This window comes from Salmo trutta, chromosome 8, assembly GCF_901001165.1.
Source record: "Salmo trutta chromosome 8, fSalTru1.1, whole genome shotgun sequence".
NCBI classification, from domain to species: domain Eukaryota; kingdom Metazoa; phylum Chordata; class Actinopteri; order Salmoniformes; family Salmonidae; genus Salmo; species Salmo trutta.
The window spans coordinates 25,743,883-25,764,045 of NC_042964.1; the positions used below are offsets into that span (position 1 = coordinate 25,743,883).

A 20,163-nucleotide genomic window follows, 5' to 3' on the forward strand; every position below is an offset into this window, starting at 1 on the left:
GAATTAAAATTACGACTCCCCACGGGGCTCATAACTGCCCGTGGTCGCTCCACATAAAAGCTATTAAAACAAATAAACCTTAACGGCAAGACATGGTCTCTGTTGATGCTGTGATAACTACAGCTGTGCAGTGGTGGTGATAGACGCTGGCATGCCAGGGCAGTAAACCACATTGCCAGGCCGTAGTGTGTGCATTCGTGTGTCAAGACTCAAGCTCCCGGCTCATGGTGTGATAACCTAAGCCTGTGTGGTGCTGTGCGTCTGTTTCCAGGCCTGACAGACACAATTCAAATGGTTTCCCTTGTTTGGGACCAATGGTTGTAATCATTGGTTTCCCTAGATTGGAAACTGCGGTAAACATTAGCTTCCCGTCTGCACTCTGGCACAGCTGTCCAGTAACCACATCCTGCTCTCAACTAGTACCACAGTTGTCTGTATGTGGTATGTTTCTCTCACACAACATGGTTGAAGGGGTGTGTGTTTTGTCGTCACATACACTGGGTAAAACCAAGACCACCTGAACCCCCAGTCACAGAAAAAATTAGGAAGAGCGGAGAGAAAAGAAAGGAACACAGGGAAGGACATCACCTTCATTTAAATGCATGGATTGAAATCCCATCAGAAAGAAAAAAAGACGAGGAAAGGAAACGAGGGATCTTTGAACTGAAGGAGCAGATGTGACACTAGACCGACGGCACATTGTCTGCCTTTCATTTTACCCCTCCATCCCTCCTTCCCTCGCTCCATCCGCTGATGGAACCGTTAAGACAGGGACACCCCCCCATCACCCTGCTTCTACTCCCTAGCCCAGAGTCTACCCCAACCAAACTACTGCTGGTCCCCCTGGAGTAGTGTAGTGTGGCTGTCAGCAGCATATACACCAAGAGACCACCACTCACCCCCTATCCAGAGTGAACGACAGGGTAGGGGGTGAGACAGGGGCCGACACTCCAGTACACATATACACAGACAAATCCCTAACACGTGTGCAAATGTGTGTACATCGAAACTTGTTCACCCACATACAGATGTACTATAATAATGGACAATCTGACTATTGAGTACGTTTGACTGTATGATGAATTTTGCTCTAACATTTCACCCCCCCCCCATTTCTCCAGTCGTAACAAAGAGAGTAGTGTTTGACATTCTGATTAACCGGAAACATTAAAACACACATCCGTGTTTTCACCACAGCCAGAACAGAGCACACCAGGCCAGCAGGCTGACGACTGCTGGGCCTGTGCCCTCCCAAAGAAGAGGGGGGTCAGGGAGTGTGTGTGTGTATATGTGTGTGTATATGTGTATATATATATATATATGTGTATATGTGTATATATATATATATGTGTATATGTGTGTATATATATATATATATATGTGGAGGTCGGAGGAAGAGTTTTAGGTGAGGGGTAGATTTGTCTCCTTGGGGTGCTGACAACACCCCCTTCTGTGTTAACTGTGGGGGCCATATGGGGGCACACAAACATGTCACGAAACCCACATTTTTACGTCGATACCAGGTTGAGTATCATGATACTCTATACCATCACGATTTCATGGGGGGAAAAAAGCCAATGTCACAGAATGGTCATCAAAAAGGAGGACCAAGGCAATCTTCATATAATTAATTAAAGTGCCTTTATTTGATCCAGACAGATCTTTTGAGTTCAATATAATTACATTTGAAATGTTTGATGTCAATTTTTCAAAAGAGCCATGTATGCATTAATGAATCAATAATACAATCAATTTGAATTTTTACCTATCTAACTACACAATTGTAAAACTCTATTGATAAACTGGGTAAATCAAGACATAGCCTAAACCAATTCACAATAAAGGTGAATTCAATAGGAGTGTGTGAATGCATTGAGCTTGTTTTGGCTGTTTTCATGGGGCTACAGATGAAAAACAATCTGTTTCCCTTCCATTTGGGACTCATTGTATTGTACTGATCAACACTTGCATAGAAGCACTCTTCTTTTATTAAAGTGTACACTGTCTCTAAGACCTAATGACATCATTCACATACACACAGTGAGAGAGACAGGAGAGAAGTAGTGAATTAATAACGTGTTCGGCAATACATTTGGTGACAATCAGCTTTCAAATCAGCTTATTTTGCAACTTAATTACAAAGTACTAGGGTAGTGAATTGAAGCTAGCAAGAAAATGTACCCTACAAAGCTGGAAGGTACCAGTATCTTCTTGTATTGTAAAGTGTTCTAGCCTGTAATGGACATCGTTTTGCAAACAGTAATTAATAGTTGCAAAGTTTATACATGCTGTGTTGAATTATTCAAGGGCGTTTACTTCTGAGCAGCATGAGTGGGGAGCCAACATGATGCAGCCCAGACTCCCGGTGAGTGCAGTGGTTCCTCAGGACAGGCTAGAACTAGCAATGAGTAAGTGGAGCAGGCACAGCGCAATCACGCAATAAGAGGACGGCTGCGCTATAAGAAAAAGACTTGATCATCTCTATCAGTAGATATGAGACATTTGACAGACGTACTGAAAGTAACAAATTCTAGTACTGTACCATTTTTCATATTCTAGTACAAAAAAAAAGTTGAGAAGTTTTGGTATACCGTGCAACACACACACACACACACACACAGCTCTGGTCTTTAATGTCTGTCTAAATAAACTGACGGTCTGGACGTTTAAATAAAAACAACCCTGTCCTTAAACTAAAGCAGTCCCATCTGGACTCAACAGTCAACAAAAGACACCATTTGGTGTGTGTGTGAAAGAGTGGTGAAAGTTTAACCATTTGTTGCTTGCGAGTGGTTTCTCTAAGTGTCTGACCGTTATGTTTCTTGGTTGTGGTCGTGACGTAATTGCTAACGCTAGAGTGTGTGAATTTAGGCTGTGGTTACGCCGTCTGATACCTTTGATGGTGGAGATGACCTTGTCCAGCTGTTTGGTCTCATTGCGGTCCGGTCGACAGCTGGGACTGATCTCCAGAGAGTAATCAGGACCGTACTCTGTGAAGAACTGAAGTAAACAACAACATAAACAAAAACAGTGAGAGAGTAGTGTGTTAAACCACAGTGTAGAACAGATTTAAACCAAATACAACAAGACTTGGGTTCAAATGTAAGAACTGGTGCGGGAAACAAAAAGATAGTGCTAAATCAATGATTAAAACTGGTCTCGGAACAGAAACCAAAACATCCAACAGCAGAGAAAGGAGAGTTAACATGTAAGAACTGGTCCAGGAAATGAACAAACACGAGATGCATTAGCCACAGTGCAGAACTGGTCTAGGAATCAAACATCCACAAACAAGCATTGAGTTGTGAAGAACTGGTCTAGGAACAGAAGCCAAACACTACAAACACCACTTCAAAACAGAAGGGAGTACAAGTTTACATGTTAAGTTAAGAACTGGTTCAGGAAAGACAAACTAAAGCAAACAGAGCCAGAATTAACCACAACAGCGAGGGAACTTTGCAAGTGAAAAGACGTGATGAAGCAGCAAGACATGATTTCATTTCAAACAGATGCCATCTTATTGAGACAAACAAAGACACATCAGTGTTAAGTCTTGATAAGACTCCGGCTAGCCACAAAGCCAACCCCCCCATTGTGAAGTATCATGTAAATCAGACATAGCACTGGTAGAAAAAAATGAACAATACATAACGTCTCTATATAGGAACAACATTAGGAACGCCAGGAGAAATGGAGTGTACACACACACCTTAACACAAGCTCACGCACACACACTCCCACAGCTGTGTGTGTATGTTCCTGCTCATTTGAAATACACTGGGTGCTTTGTCTTTGTCAAATAGCTGTTTCATAGTGGTTCAAGCAGAGTGTGTGTGTGTGTGTGTGTGTGTGTCAGTGTGTTTGTGTCTGTGTTTACATTTTAGTAATTTAGCAGACCCTTGTGTGCGCGCGCGTCTGTTCCCAATTAGCCCCATTGAGTTTCTCCGGTACACCTCCCCCCAGTCCTGACGCAACTCAACATGCATAGGGATTACTAAAAACAGGAAACACAAAGATGACCAATTTTCCCATGAACCTAACGCTCCCATAGTAGTACAGTCCTGTCTCCTGCTGTGTGTGTCTCCTGCTGTCAGGATATTTGGGTTGGAATGGAACTACAGTACTGAGATGAGGGGGGGCTGGGGAGAGAGATTAAGAGGGAAACTGGAGAGGAAGAACTGGGGGAGACTGGAGCGGGGGGGATGGTGTGAGGTCAAGGAGGACAGAAAAAGGGGACTGACAGACAGTTCGGAACGGATCATAACCCACAAATAGGGATAGGGGGAAAGGGATTGAATGAGGGTGACGAGAGACCAAAACGATGGACAGAAAGATGGGGTGAAGAGATACAAGTATGTCAGGGGATAGGGTAAAGGGGATAGGGTAATGCGAATGGGCTGAGAGCCCAAACCCCAAAGGCTCCATGTCAAAATACCCAACATGCACAAATGTCATATCATAGCCCAGATAAATGTACCATACTGTAACTAAATCCCCCACACCACACTCTCTCCCCTGTTTGTCTCTCCCTCCCTCTGTCTCCCTCCCTATCTTTCTGTGTTCGGTGGTTTGGAGAGAGACTAGCCTCGGCCAGAATAGAAAAGGAATCCAACCCTTGTTTATTGTTCCTGTTCTCCTCTACATCTCAGAAATGACTACAACTCCAGATATAAAGAGTCAATGTTGTTGAAAAAGCTCTGGGAAAACAAATCGAGTTCCTAAATAAAATGTCAACCCAGAGTCACATAGCGCACGTAGGCTTGTCTCTGCAGCCCTACAATTGAGGTCTCTCCCTCACCGTCTCAATATCCATCTTTCCTACTCCCACCTCCCCCTCTCCGCAGTCCTGAAACTAATGTTAAGCTCTCTCTCTAGTCATTATGTCTCTCGCTCCCTCTCCCCATTCTCTCACTGTCCTTCCTAAATGACCCCTCCCCGTCCATCCACCCCTCTCTCCAGTGGCCTGGACTTCTACAAAAAGGTAATACAACAGAAAAACTGTCAGTCAGTCACCAGGTCAGAGCCCACTGATCCTCATTGTCCTTGCCAGCCCATCCTAAATGGGACCCCATTTCCTTTATAGTGCACTACATTTGTGATGTACCTCTGTTCTATTTAGAACAGACTTTTTCTCTCTCACACACACACACACATCCTCATCCCAGCTCAGTTTTCCGGTGATTGAGGCCAGTATTCCGGGAGCCTACTACTTCCCCACGAGCAGACGGAAGGGACACGCGCCAGAGAGGACAGGAAGTACCAAGGCAGAAAACAGGAAGTACAGGGGCGGGACAGGCTAAGCCTATAGTGCTTATCCTATGTTCAAATGTACACACTAGCATACTACTCAGAATGCATGCTCAATACATGGTTTCATACTTAGTAGTATGTTAGTGTGGATAATGTAACACAGCCTATTCACTACAGCAGGGCTTTCCAACCCCAGTTGTTACTAACCTGATTCATCTTATCAATCAGTTAATTATTAGAATCAGGTGCGCTGGATTAGGGTTGGAGCGGAAACCTACAAGACGGTAGCTCTCCAGGAACAGCAGGGTTGGAGAACACTGTACTTGAAATACCAAAAACACTGGGATTTTTTGGGGCCTAAAAGCCATACCTTCTACTTCTTACCCATCTCATTTATTTTCTACTGAACTCTCTGTTTTGGGTATCACGGAGGGGCCTCGGTCATACACAGTCTTGCTGCGGTGAGAGAGGGAAGGGTGGAGGAGGAGGATGGGAGGGACAGAGGGTGAGAGGGAGGGGTGTAAGAGGGGAGTCTGAGTTCTGTGTTTGTTTTTGCATGGGGCTGTGCTGGGAATCACTCAGTGCAAATCTGAGAAAACAGACTAAAGAGAAAAAGAGAGGAAATAAAGATGTTGAATGGCTGGAGACAGACCGATTCCCCACACACACACACACACACACACACACACACACACACACCGAGCTGGCCAAAAGCAAGGCAAGTTCAGGCCTATAGAACCCCTCGAGTGGGTTGGGTCCAAAATAAACCATTTCCTCAATCTAAGATAAGAACTGAATGTGAACAAACCCACAGGCTATGTCCCAAATGGCACCCGATGGGACCTGGTCAAAAGTAGTGCATTACATAGGGAATAAGGTGTCATTTAGGGAGAAACCCACAACCTTCAAAACCAACTGACTCAGCTAATCTAGACTAGGTGACCTTTGACCCTAATTAGTATTTTTAGGTGTTAAAGATTCAGTCAGTGAATAGGACATCAGGGTTAACAGACAATACAGGTCAACTAGCCTAGTCCCTGTAGCCAGGTCCTAGACCGGTTTGTGCTTTTGCCTACTCCATTGTCATTGTCAAGCCAAACATTGCATGACAATTCCATAAGGAGTTGGCAAAAGAGCAGAAACAGACGGGCACCCAAGCTACGGGAATATACTAATAAAAGCCCTTTAGCAGCCGCTTTTATCCAAAGCGACTTACAGTCATGCATGTATACGTTTTACGAACGACCCTGGCGGGAATCGAACCCACGGTCCTTAGCATTGCAAGCGAAATCCTCTACCGACAGCCACACAGAACTTGGAGTTCCACCCTTCCTTCCCCTGCTTTTTTTTTTTTTTTTTTTAACTCTCCCTCCATTGATGAAAAGAGAATAGACTAGGGAGATGCCAGTAACATTTGATAATCGGACTCACCATGTATTCACAGTTAAGTCGAATCGGGTCCGCTATCTCTTCTACGTTCTTCAACCACCACCCTTATCACACTTTCAGATATGGGCGTGACTCTGGAGGTTCTGCAATGTCACTGTTTGTATGTGTGTATATATATATATGTCTCTCTCTGCCTGTGTGTGTGTGTTTGTGTGTGATGGTCTGAATGGAGGCCCTTTTGTGTCTAGCCAATAGCCCCTAGCCCTGGCACAAACTCCATTGTTCCAGGGGGGTTAGGGGCTGTCCTGGCAGCCCAGAAAAGCTGCAGCCAGTTGGGGAAGGAGAGGGGAGCTCTGGCCTCTCACAGTCTCAGGTACAACAAAGTACTTTTTGTTTTCCCTTCTCCTCAGAAACTCACTTTGCTTGGTCATTGTGGATAAATATTCCTCTCTGGCGCACCCACACACACGACGATACTACTACAAGTCTCTCTCTGGCCATCTTTCGCTCTCTCTCCTGCTCACCCTCTCCATCCTTTTCTCTACCTCATCCTCTCTGGACCACAGCAGGCCAGAGTTAAATAGTGTTTTGTTTGGGTAGTAGTGTAAACACACAATAACAGGAGGTAGCTGGCTGTGTAGAGTATGTGTTTGACAGAAAAGGGGTATCACTCTTTGATGGCCAGAGCAAGAGGGTCAAAATAGGGGTGACTTTTGGGGGTATTTGATTTTGTGTGGCTGTGTGTGTTGTAGCAGCTGGTTAGACTTGTTTGCGGTGAGCCCCTTCTTAATGAGGTTAAAGGTCACATGATGTAACAGCCCGACCTGGTGGAGGAGAAACAAAAGGTGCCTTTATCATGGCCCATGCACGCGCGCACACACACACTACAGAAAGACCCTCTTTGTCTCAGGAGAGTAAGATAACTACCCCTCACTGTACATGGAACACAAATCTCTCTCTTTGTAGCTCTATCCCTCATTTGCTCTCTTTTTCTACTGATGTAATTATATGGGAATTCGCCAACCTTTCCGCCAAAAGAAACCAGCCCCCCCTCGGAATAAAACACACAAGGTCCTTCTAAGAAGACGAAAAAAAGATGAGGGCAGAGATTGATAGAGAAGCACAGAGAAAGAGAGGGATGGAGATGGAGAGAAAGAGAAGCACAGAGACCCTCTCTGTCAGGTCTGGAGGGGACAGAGTGGCATTGTCCCCTCTCTCCTCTCCTACTCCCTCCATCCCTTCTGATTCACCTGGAAACAACCCCTTTGAGGGCCGGCGGCCATCTTTTATTAGATGGAATGACTCAGCGAAGACTGACCGAAGGGTGTGTGTGTGTCAGCGTATTTGAGTTTGTGCGTGCATGTCTGTGTGAGGAGCTGTGTGTGTTTGGGGCTATGTATGGTGTGTGTGTGTTTACTCTCACCTCATGGTCAGGTATCTCAGAGGCCAGTGTTTGTCTTAGTACGGCCCCAGTCAGGTAGGTCCAACAACGGGCCGTGTTGGCTAGGTTATACCCACCTAGAGAGAGAGAGAGAAGAGAGAGGAAAGAGAGAGAGAGAGAAAGAAGAGGGAGGAAAAAGAGGGATTGTAGTGAGTAAAAAGGCTTCATTGTACTGGTGTAATTAACAGGTATCATCTGGTACAGGGCTGAGGGGTCTGGAGCTTGGGCTGTGGTTTCAGATGTGTGCGCGTAGGTACGTTTGTGTGTGCCGTTGTCTTTGTGTAAGTGTGTGTGTGTGTGTACGAGCGGATATGAGACCGGCCTCCTCCCAGCAGCAGTGTGGGTAGGTGCTAGTCTAGTACGTGGCGTAGACACCGCACTGTGGTTTCAGGCGGTGTGTGTGGGGTTGTGTGTGTGCCAGGGTTTCCGATTCTTATTTATTGGATATTTGAGAAATGTATCGGTCATCCATATCCCTTGGGTGCGTAATCCACTAAGGGCGTCCACCCACACAGACAGCACCATCAATAAACGAGGGATATCGGCCAAATGAAGCACATTTACGTGTCCTTAAAAACAGCCTATAATAAATTACAAAAACACTTATATTTTTGAAGTGTAGCATATGGAAAACTTTATAGCCTATTGTTTTCTTGGTTTTACTTTGCTTAAACAATAATTGTCCACCTCACAGTCGGCTGTTGGAGATTTGAGCACGAAATGCATCAGGGCATTGCATGCATAAGCCTATGCGCTTAGGCATCCACTGTATGATATGAATATTTTAAATATAAAAAAAATAAGCATAGGACTAGCCTCGGAGAAAGATCGAGAAATGCCAGCAGCATGCTATGACATCGACATGCATTTATTTATCCTTGTCAGATAAGTTACTGCGTCTGTTATACAGATATAGGCGTACAGGAGGAGACATTCATTTTTCGATCAGAATATTTTTTTCTATAAAATATAAGAATTATATTGTTAGATTATAGGAGTAATTCTGGTAGACTTAAAAATAAATCCTCACCTCAGTGCGCTGGGCGCACTGCCTTCATATAATAGGCCTGCAGTATAATAGGCTAATAGCCACACCTTTGCAAAAGTTTAAACTTTATTAAGTTATTATCAAAAGTCAAGCAATTGTTTATAGGGGAAAATATGAGCAGGATATTATATTGCGGCGATCACAATATTATAGTTGGAACTTAATTTGGCCAAAGAAAATGGCTCAACAGAATAAAACAAGACATGCTAACTGGCTTAAACCAACACAAAAGTTTTGAACAGGCTATATTGCAGCAATTACCAAGAAAGGCTAGTTCCTATCATACCCAACAAACGACAGAAATATGGTAATAATATTTATTTTACAACAGGCCTACTTCTAACCTAGAGAGCACACAATTAAAAAGACTGATCGAACTTAATTAAGCCAAAGAAAATGTCTAAACAAAATTAAACAAAACACGTTTGGTACATTTAAAGTCTTGGTTTAAATCAATAAATATGCCTAAAATAACAACAATGGTACAAAATAATAACAGAAACAAAGGCATCCTACCTGAATAGCGAGTTGCACAGTATCCTGCTGTTGGCAGCGCCAACATTCTCGTCATCTTTGTCCACTACAATATTACAACTCTGTTGTTGTATGTGTCGAATTGCTATGCTTTATCTTGGCCAGGTCGCAGTTGCAAATGACAACTTGTTCTCAACTAGCCTATCAGGTTAAATAAAGGTGAAATTAAAAAATTTAAAAAAAATAAAAAACTTGTCCCCTTGTAGGCTTTTCACTATAGGACTACTCTCTAGCTTTTGTTTTGCTTAAATGAAAAAGGCTTCCATCATCGCAATCAACAGTAGCCCAAGGCTCCTCTTTCGATCTCCCCCCTCCTCACTAGCAGGTGCATAGACGTTAGGCAGCGGGCAAGGAGTGAGAGAATGGTGCTTAAGCATGATTTTGGCATGTATGATATGCAGCCCCAGACAATTTGGCCGGCTACCATTTTATTTGTCAGCTTTTAAATGTATTTTTTCTGCCCAAAGTCGGCAATTACCAGCTAACAGAAACCCTGGTGTGTGTGTGTTGTCAGACCCACCTCCTCCCAACAGCAGTGTGGGTAGGTGCCAGTCTAGTACGTGGCAAAGACACTGGGCCACCCCTACAGGGGTCATGTTGAAGGAACACATGGGGTCCCCGGCCATGGTGTCAGCTCCCAGCTGCATCACTACTGCTTCCGGGTTAAACAACGCCTTCACTTCCTGCATCACACTGATGGGCACAACAATCAAAACAGAGGTTAAATATTAACACAACAATTAGAATATAAGATGGTTACAGTTAAGACTATGTAGTAAACAATGTTATCATTTGACTTTGAAAATGTTTTTTTCCATAGCATACAAGATATACAAAAACGATATCACGGTTCTGCAACCAGAAAAACGGTTGCAGAGTATCAATAAAACTACTAACATGCAATTCTAGCTTATTAGGCCTGTAAATCTCCGTTACTGAGAAAGCAGAGGACATGCAGCATGTCTCTGATGTTGCTGACAGTGTTAACCATTGTCATAACCAGCATAAATAAAAAGTAACTAGCTTTAACAACCTGGTGAAGACGTGGAAATATCTGTCGTCTTTGATGCCGTCATCCAGAGGGACGTTGACAGCGTACCATCTTCCTTTACCCATCCCTGTGTCACACAGGTCCCCTGTACCTACAACAGGATGGTAGGGTTACTATGACAGAGAGAGTGTGTGAGTATTATGTATCAATGTTTCTCAAACTAGTTTGTTGATCTCTCAGATTGTCAGCAGATTTGACACCGATTTAGTCCTACAGTTTTAGGTTTTAATGCAAGCGGTCCCCCAAGGAGGAAGGACCACAGGTAAAGGAAGCTTATGATGAAAAGGAGGGTGATATGCACATCCTAAACTTGAGAATACCAGTGCTAAGCTAAACAATAATACTGAGATAAAGGAATGAGAGGCCTGCACACGGAAGATTTCCAACTGTAGTAGAACGGTCGTTAGTACTGTATTAGGTGTAGCCACTGACCTGGGAAGAATCCGGGGGAGAACTTGTGTAGAGACACAGTCATCACTTTGGAGGTAAAACTGAAGGCATCTTCCACACCTGAGAAACATTACATTGTTCTCAAAAAACACAATTTTTTACATTGACAGACCAAAACAATTAACCTTAACAAAACATTTGTATCCACATACAGTACTCATATGGCGAAGAAATTTACACAATATCAATGCACATTTAGATGTGAGAGTTCGGTAAAGGGGTGTGTGTACCATCTCCATGATGAAGGTCCACATCCACATAAAGAACTCTCTCGTATTTCTCTCTCAGCTTGAGAATACCCAGCACAGCATCATTCACATAACAGAAGCCTGATGCCTCATCCCTGAGAGAGAGAGCAGGGGAAGAGAGAATGAAAGTGAGAGAGAGAGAGACACAGAAAATACTTAACGCATTGCTGTCTTTTCAATGACTTAGAGGCCTTCTGTGTAGACGATCATACATGTTTAACATAATTCAGTGTGTCCTCCTGTTAGGAACGGTTTGGTAACACATTCATCAACATGTCACCCTGGTCCTTGTCACCTCACACACAGTTCAATCTTACTTCTTGGCGTGGTGCCAGCCTCCTGCCCAGTTGATTGCCACCTCACCCCTCTTGTCCAGCAGGCACTGGGCAGCCGTCAGGGTGGCACCACCCACCGCTGCAGCATAGTCATAGATACCCTCCACCACCGGGCAGTCATAACCTGGCAAAAGGAGGGGGAGAGAGAAGCAAAATGACAGAAAAGTAAATAAGCAAAAAAAGTGGAAACATATGAGAGGAGAGAGAAACACGCGACGGAAAAAGGAACAGCGCGTCAGAAATCAGCTCAATGTAATTGAAGAACCTATAGACTAACCACTTCTGGGAAAATCGGAAAACACTAAACAAACACAAAGTGTTATCTATCCAAAATGGAGATCTATATGTTATACATCATACATGTATAACAAAGAACAGGAAAAACATATACATGATCAAATACAAATCTTAGAATCAACTATTAAAAAGACTACCCACTGGATTCTCCAATTACCTTGAATGAACTACAGGACAAAATACAAACCTTCCAACCCAAAAAGGCCTGTGGTGTTGATAGTGTCCTCAATGAAATGATCAAATATACAGACCACAAATACTTAAACATCATCCTCAGCTCTGGCATCTTCCCCAATATTTGGAACCAAGGACTGATCACCCCAATCCACAAGTGGAGACAAATTTGACCCCATTAACTACCATAGGATATGCGTCAACAGACACCATGGGAAAATCCTCTGCATTATCATTAACAGCAGAGTCATACATTTCCTCAGCGAAAACAATGTACTGAGCAAATGTAAAATTGCCTTTTTACCAAAATCACCGTACGACAGACCACCTATTTCACCCTGCACACCCTAATTGACCAACAAAAAACAAAGGCAAAGTCTTCTCATGCTTTGTTGATTACAAAAAAGCCAGACTAAATTTGGCATGAGGGTCTGCTATACAAATTGATGGAAAGTGGTGTTGGGGGGGAAAAAACATACGACATTATAAAATCCATGTACAAAACAACAAGTGTGTGGTTAAAAACACACACACTTCTTTCCACAGGCCCGGGGGGTGAGACAGGGATGCAGCTTAAGCCCCACCCTCTTGGTGAGGGCACTAGAACAGTCTGCAGCACCCAGCCTCACCCTACTAGAATCTGAAGTCAAATGTATACTGTTTGCTGATGATCTGGTGCTTCTGTCACCAACCAAGGAGAGCCTACAGCAGCACCTAGATGTTCCAAAAAAGGTCCACTTCCCAGGACCAGAAATACAAATTCCACCTAGACACCGTTGCCCTAGAGCAGGTATTCCCACCCGTCGTGGGTACGTCAAATAAAAATGAGTCACAATTAGTTTTTTTTTTTTAGAATCTTCACCATTTTCAAACAGTCCATTTACAGTGGGCTCCAAAAGTACTGGCACCCCTGACTGGCAATGCACAAACAATAATTAAAAATACATAAACAATATAATTAGAAAGAAACGCAATACCAACATGAGAAATACTGTACTTTATTAATGTTTCAATGAAACCAACCAAAATCATACAATTATTTAATACAAAACACATTTCACCAAAATCAAGGTTTCATAATTATTGGTACTCCTCATTTAGTACTTAGAGCAACCACCTCCGGCAAAGATAACAGCATGGAGTCTTTTCCTGTAATGTTTGACAAGGTTAAGGAACACATTTGGAGGGACTTTGGACCATTCCTCTATGCAGATCCTTCACATTCTTGGGTTTGCGCTTATCAACTGCCCTCTTCAACTCAGCCCACAGGTTTTTGATTGGATTGAGATCCGGCGACAGATGGCCATGGCAGAACATTGATTTTGTTGTCACTGAACCATTTCTGTATGGATTTTGAGTTATGTTTTGGGTCATTGTCTTGTTGGAAAGTCCACTTACGGCCAAGTCCCAGCCTTCTGGCAGAGGCAACCAGATTGTCGGCCAAAATTGCCTGATACTTGTTGGAATTCATTATGCCATCAACCTTAACCACTCCCCCTGGCCCTCTGGAATTAAAAAAGCCCCAAAACATCACTGACCCACCACCATATTTCACCGTGTGTATGAGGTGCCTCTCCTTGTATGCATCTCTGTTTCGATGCCAAACATGCCGATGCTGTATCTGACCAAAACGTTCAATTTTGGTCTCATCTGACCAGAGCACTTTCTTCCAGTCATAATTTAAATAACGTTTGGCAAACTCCAAACGCTTGCGTCTGTGTCTTGGGGTCAGAAACGGCTTTCTTCTGGCAACCCTTCCAAAGAGCCTGTGGTTGTGGAGGTGGCGTCTGATGGTGCTTTTTGAAACCTGGTGACCCCAAGACGCCACCAATGCCTGCAATTCTTCCAGTGATTCTTGGGGATTTTGTTGCTTCTCACCATCCTCCTCCCTATCCAAGGGGGCAAAATGCATTTGTGTCCTCCACCCGTGAGGTTTTCAACTGTTCCATATCGTTTTTCTTTTTTTTCCCATAATTGCCCTGACAGTGCAAGACTTACCGATATCTGAACAAGAGAGCCTCATCGAAATTGCCACAAGCGGTTCTGTGAAAATGTAATTTAATCAGAAGCCACTGACAGATTTCTGGATTGGGCTGCGCTTAGAGTATCCTGCCTTGGCAAATCGCGCTGTTAAGACACTGATGCCCTCACGTACCTATGTGAGAGTGGATTCTCGGCCCTCACTCGCATGAAAACTAAATACAGTAACAGACTGTGTGGAAAATGATTTATGACAGACTCTCACCAATACAACCCAACATTGTGGAGTTATGTGCATCCTTTCAAGCACACCCTTCTCATTAACCTATGGTGAGTTATTCACAATTTTCAATGAACAAACAAAGTTTATGTAAGATGGCTAAATAAAGAGCAAAACTATTGATTATTATTATTTGTGCCCTGGTCCTATAAGAGCTCTATCACTTCCTATGAGCCGGGTTGTGACAAAAACACACTCATTCTTATGAGTAATAAATGTATCGTATTGTGTGTGTGTGTGTGTGTGTGTGTGTGTGTGGCAGGCTTACAATGATGGCAAAGTACAACATTTGAGAGGGCACTGACCCTGGTGCTAGAGGGGGTATGCAGCTGGAGGTTGAATGTTTGAAGGGGTACGGGACATTAAAAGTTTGGGAACCACTGCCCTAGAGCACACAAAAAAACTATACATACCTCGGCCTAAACATCAGTGCCACAGGTAACTTCCACAAAGCTGTTAACGAGCTGAGAGACAAGGTAAGAAGGGCCTTCTATGTCATCAAAAGGAACATAAAATTTGACATACCAATTAGGATCTGGCTAAAAGTGATTTAATCAGTTATAGAACCCATTGCCCTTTATGGTTGTGAGGTCTGGAACCAAGAATTCACAAAATGGGAGAAACACCAAATTGTGAGTCTGCATGCAAAATTCTGCAAAGATATCCGTGGACAACGTAAAACATCAAATAAAGCATGTAGATCAGAATTAGGCCGATACCGCTAATTAACAAAATCCAGAAAAGAGCCGTTAAATTCTACAACCACCTAAAAGAAAGCGATTCCCAAACTTTCTATAACAAAGCCATCACCTACAGAGAGATGAACCTGGAGAAGAGTCCCCTTAGCAAGCTGGTCCTGGGGCTCTGTTCACGAACACAAACAGACCCCACAGAGCTCCAGGACAGCAACAAGTAGACCCAACCAAATCATGAGAATCAAAAAGATAATTACTTGACATATTGGAAAGAATCAACAACAAAAAACAGAGCAAACTAAAATGCTATTTGGCCCTAAACAGTGAGTACACAGTGGCAGAATACCTGACCACTGTGACTGACCCAAACTTAAGGAAAGCTTTTACTATGTACAGACTCCGTGAGCATAGCCATGCTATTGAGAAAGGCCGCCGTAGACAGACCTGGCTCTCAAGAGAAGACTATGTGCACACTGCTCACAAAATGAGGTGGAAACTGAGGTGCACTTCCTAACCTCCTGCCAAATGTATGACCATATTAGAGACACATATTTCCCCTCAGATTACACAGACCCACAAAGAATTCGAAAACAAACCCAATTGTGATAAACTCCCATATCTACTGGGTGAAATACCACAGTGTGCCATCACCGCAGCAATATTTGTGAACTGTTGCCACAAGGGCAACCAGTAAAGAACAAACACCATTGTAAATAGAACATCATTACAACACTGTATATTGACATAATATGGAGAGAGAGAGCGAGAGAGAGAACCAGACAGAGCTGTGGAGGAGAAACAAAGGGAGGAAGCGGAAGATAAATAGAGACAATGAAAAGGAAAGGTGGTGAAGGGAGGGATCAACAGAAAGATGGAGATACGGTGAGATTAAGATGTTTTAGAATAGAAAGGTTAGCAGAAGAGGAGTGTTAACCCATTAAATAAAAACAGAAAGGGGTTGCATCTTTCCTGTCTCCCACCCACAGCCCTAGACTGTTGATAACATGCTGACCTAGGGAGAATCTCAATTCTATTTCCTTGATTCCTCATGGCCTCTCTCCTCACCTCCCTCTCAAAACACATAAGATATTCTGCTCCAATGGGCTTTGAGGAGACAAGGAGAGGACACAGGGAATCAATACAATAAAGAAAAACAATTGAGATTCACCCTTGGTTTATATTTACTTTTGAGATTCACTCCAAGTCTTAATTCTGACAGACACACATGGGGTAAATTAGTGAAGTGTCTTCTGTCAGTAGGAATGCCAATCTGTCATTTGTATATATTTAAGCATCAATGGAGGTTTTCTAATGTAAATTGATTATGTAACCATATTAATGTGTTGCCAAAAACAGCCTTGTAAACCTTTTGCCCAGTGGTGTGTCGTTTTCTTTTCCAGATTTAGAGCACCCTCTACTGCTAGCATAACACCATTGCATGAAAGTACTCTCCCACTTCCCTCTCAGTCATTAATTTCAAAGTTTTACTGTTAACCTACAAAGCATTACATGGACTTATTCCTACATCGCTCTCCAATTTGGTCCTGTCATTCATACCTACAGGTATGCTACGGTCACAAGACGCAGGCCTCCTTATAGACCCCCACAGTGGAGGTGTCATAATACCCATAAAACCTAGGGGTCAAACAGGGAAATGGTTCCAATTGTTTTTCTACCATTCATTTTTCCCCATAGGGGATTTGATAAATATTTCAAATAAGAGCCTGGACTCAAAACCCAGAATCGCTAGTGGCACAGCTAACACTGTGATGCAGTGCCTTAGACCAATGTGCCACTCGGGAGCGGTTTAGGTTTTATACTGCAAGGTTTACACCTTCACTCTTACAGTGAAACATTTTGTCCAGGAAATTGTCTAGAAAGGGTTAAATTTGTTGTTGCCTAATCGTTTTTTGTTAAGTTTCTACACTACTTTCCTTCCATCTATAGCATTTCTTAATATTATTCCGTTCCTTTGGCTTTGATGCCTCATGATTGAGTATTGTTCTGTTTAAGTAGACTGTGATTTTGCTGTGATCTGTTAAGGGTGTCAGTGGGCTGACTGAATGCTCAGAGACCGGTTGAGGTCAGTGATAAAGTAGTCTACAGTACTACTGCCAAGAGATGAGCTATAGGTTTATCTACTGTAGAAGTCCCCTCAAAGCCTACCATTGACTATGTACATACCTCTCTCCCCCTCACACCCTCCCCTCTCTTGACCCTGCTGGTCATCTATTAACGATTGAACATCTTGATAAACTATATTGCCTTAATGGCCATGTACTCTTCCAATCTCCACCCAGCACAGCCGTGGAGAGGACTGGCCACCCCTCAGAGCCTGTTTCCTCTAGGTGTCTGCCTTTCTAGTGAGTTTTTCCTAGCCTCTGTTTCTACTTCTGCATTGCTTGCTCTTTGACATGTTAGGCTGGGTTTCTGTATAAGCACTTTGTGTCAACTGCTTATATAAAAAGGGGCTTCATAAATACATTGGATTGATTGACGTGTGTCAAAGTAAGTTCAAGAGAGCCTGCTCTTCCCTCTCCTCTTACCCAGGCCAAAGTCTCCGGACTGGGGGTCATCATTGTCTCCATCCTGGCTGATTTTGTGGAGGTGCTCCAGGTAGGCGTCTGTGTGGAACTTGGCCATCTCCTCAATGGTCGCAACACGGGGCTTCACAACACTGAAAAAGTAAATTGACCATAGATACTGATGGACTGTTCTAGAGGTTTGTATTTAGTTACTTTACAGGATTCTAATCCATGTTGTTCGAGAACTGTAGATAGAGCTCAGAATGTGGTACTGGCATTGGATTAGGATGGTAACGTTAGCTATTTAACTAGTTGGTTTATTCTAACCTAAAATAATAGCTATAACTTCTCAAACGTCCATATAATGTAGGTAAAACAAGTACCAAGTTCAGTTGGTTAAATAAAGGAAATGGCTTAGCTAACGTTAGCCAACATAGTTAGACAGCGCACTAGCTCTGGTCCATACGCATGCGTTCTGCACTTCGAGCTGCATGAGAATATAATGCGCGTGGGCCCAGCGCTATACTGGGGGTAAAAGTTGTTTGTTTAATATTTTGGAGAAATGACACCAGGTGCACTGCACACAGCATTCTACAGTCTAGTCAATCATTAAACAAACTTACCCAGTGCGAGAGTGGAGGGCAACAGAACAACGCCCTGCCAGAGCTAGCTAGCTCAATCCCTTATTTTTGACAAACATGCAAAGTTGACTTACCTCATGTGTTGAAGTAAACCATAAGCTTCTATGAGTGAATGCACCATACTTGCCTAGAGACACGGAGTAAAAAAAAAATAGTTCAGTACTTGTAAATAATGACCAAAGTATTGCCTCTCTGGCGAGCATCCATAGCTAGCTAGCGTTCCCATTCAACTCACCCGGTTGGGGACTTTTGATAGCGAGTCGCATGTCTCGGTGTATTGAGGACTATAGACATACACAACTTTGCGTTTGGAAGGAGAGCCATTTGAATCTCCTTTACAACTCATTTATGTTAGTTAGTGTAGTTCTGTGGATAAAACGCTTGAAATAAGTAAACATGTGTATGAGACAGCTAGTTTCTGCACAATTGCAGATGGTGTCCCACTATCAACATTCCCCGGACAAAACGGAAACCGTGCTACCCGGAACTTATGTAAAAACAAAAAAGCTTAATTAAACCAAAGATTATGGATATACTGACAAGATACATGTCTCTCCGCCCTAACAATGAGAATCGTTGTCCACAAAGCGGCACGACGAGCTGTCGAGCTCCAACCTACCATTTCTTTGGATTGGTGAATACATCTCATTAAATATATATTGCATTTCTAATCCGAATGAGCGGTTGTAATGGTGCTTATATTCATATACCCGTGAGCGTAGCTTCCAAATGTATGTACGATAAGATGACTCTCTTTGTCTCTCCCTCTCTCCTTACCACCCCTCACTTTCCATTGGGTAACCAAATGGTCATGCTTTTGTTAGTCCACTAGTGACCTGTTTTCATTGCATTATGTTAATAGTCAATAACCTATACTGTGTGTGTGTGTTTATGTATTTCTGTGTGATTATTTAGTTAGTTAGTTAGTTAGTTAGTTAGTTAGTTAGTTAGTAAATAAATAAATAAGCCAATTTGTGTATCGCTGATTCATCACTTAGGTTAGGGTTTTTGCGGATCCAGGAATACTGCGACGTTCAGAATGAGACTGATGGGGTAATAATTAATAATTGACTTATTAAATGTAAGAGATATTTAGAGATATTAAGAGATAGTAACTCTGTAAACAACTTTCCTGTGGTGCCCCAAATTCCTAATGAGTTAATTGTTACATTATTAATTTAATTGAGTAATAATTAAACGTAGTAGGCAATTATTCGATAAATAGCAGTCATCACATTAATGATAGTCACGTCACGACAGTGGTTTGGAAGGAATCAGTGAAAGTGGCTAACTGCAAGCATTGCAAAGCAATCACTAGCCTACTATTCAGTGGAGTGGCTGTGTGGTCCCAAATCTGGGATTAAGGGGCTCTTTCCAAGTTTAAAATGACAAACATTCAACATTGGCCATGCTGTCAATGAAGCATGATTTGTGCCGCGCTCAAAACAACTTTTAACTCGGAATTGTGAAAACTTGACTTCAGTGAGTTCAAGACAATTGGGAAGTCGGGAATAAACAAGCTACGACTGGGAAAATACGTTTTGAACGGTCATCCAACTCAGAATTGTAAATCCGGCCTCTTTCTAGAGCCATGACCTGAAGATCAATGACGTCTTCATGATTCAACCTTGTTTTTTCCCAAGTTCCCAGTTGTTTTGAAAGCACCATAAATCCAGAGAATGCCAGACTTTGATGACAAAATTTGTCCACGAAGGACCGCTACACCACTTTCCTGTTCAAGTGAGCACAGCACAACAATGTTAGTCCAAAAATGTATTGTATTCTGCTGCATAAATGATGTAATATGCCAGGGAGATATGTATAC

At 42.9% G+C, this 20,163-nt stretch overlaps 1 protein-coding gene across 1 annotated transcript in view; it reads right to left on the reverse strand.

Moving 5' to 3' along the window:
- hdac8 (histone deacetylase 8) overlaps positions 1-18,808 on the reverse strand; it is a 35,489-nt gene extending 16,681 nt beyond the window's left edge. Inside the window, exons 1-10 of the mRNA XM_029760649.1 lie at positions 18,574-18,808; positions 18,413-18,465; positions 17,719-17,849; positions 11,729-11,870; positions 11,394-11,506; positions 11,146-11,223; positions 10,696-10,804; positions 10,183-10,355; positions 8,063-8,157; positions 2,895-3,000 (exon numbers count right to left, since the gene is read on the reverse strand). Coding sequence (XP_029616509.1) covers positions 2,895-3,000; positions 8,063-8,157; positions 10,183-10,355; positions 10,696-10,804; positions 11,146-11,223; positions 11,394-11,506; positions 11,729-11,870; positions 17,719-17,849; positions 18,413-18,465; positions 18,574-18,684 — 1,111 coding nt within the window. The 5' untranslated portion in view covers positions 18,685-18,808. The remainder of the gene's footprint in view (positions 1-2,894; positions 3,001-8,062; positions 8,158-10,182; positions 10,356-10,695; positions 10,805-11,145; positions 11,224-11,393; positions 11,507-11,728; positions 11,871-17,718; positions 17,850-18,412; positions 18,466-18,573) is intronic.
- Between the last annotated feature and the right edge of the window lie 1,355 nt (positions 18,809-20,163).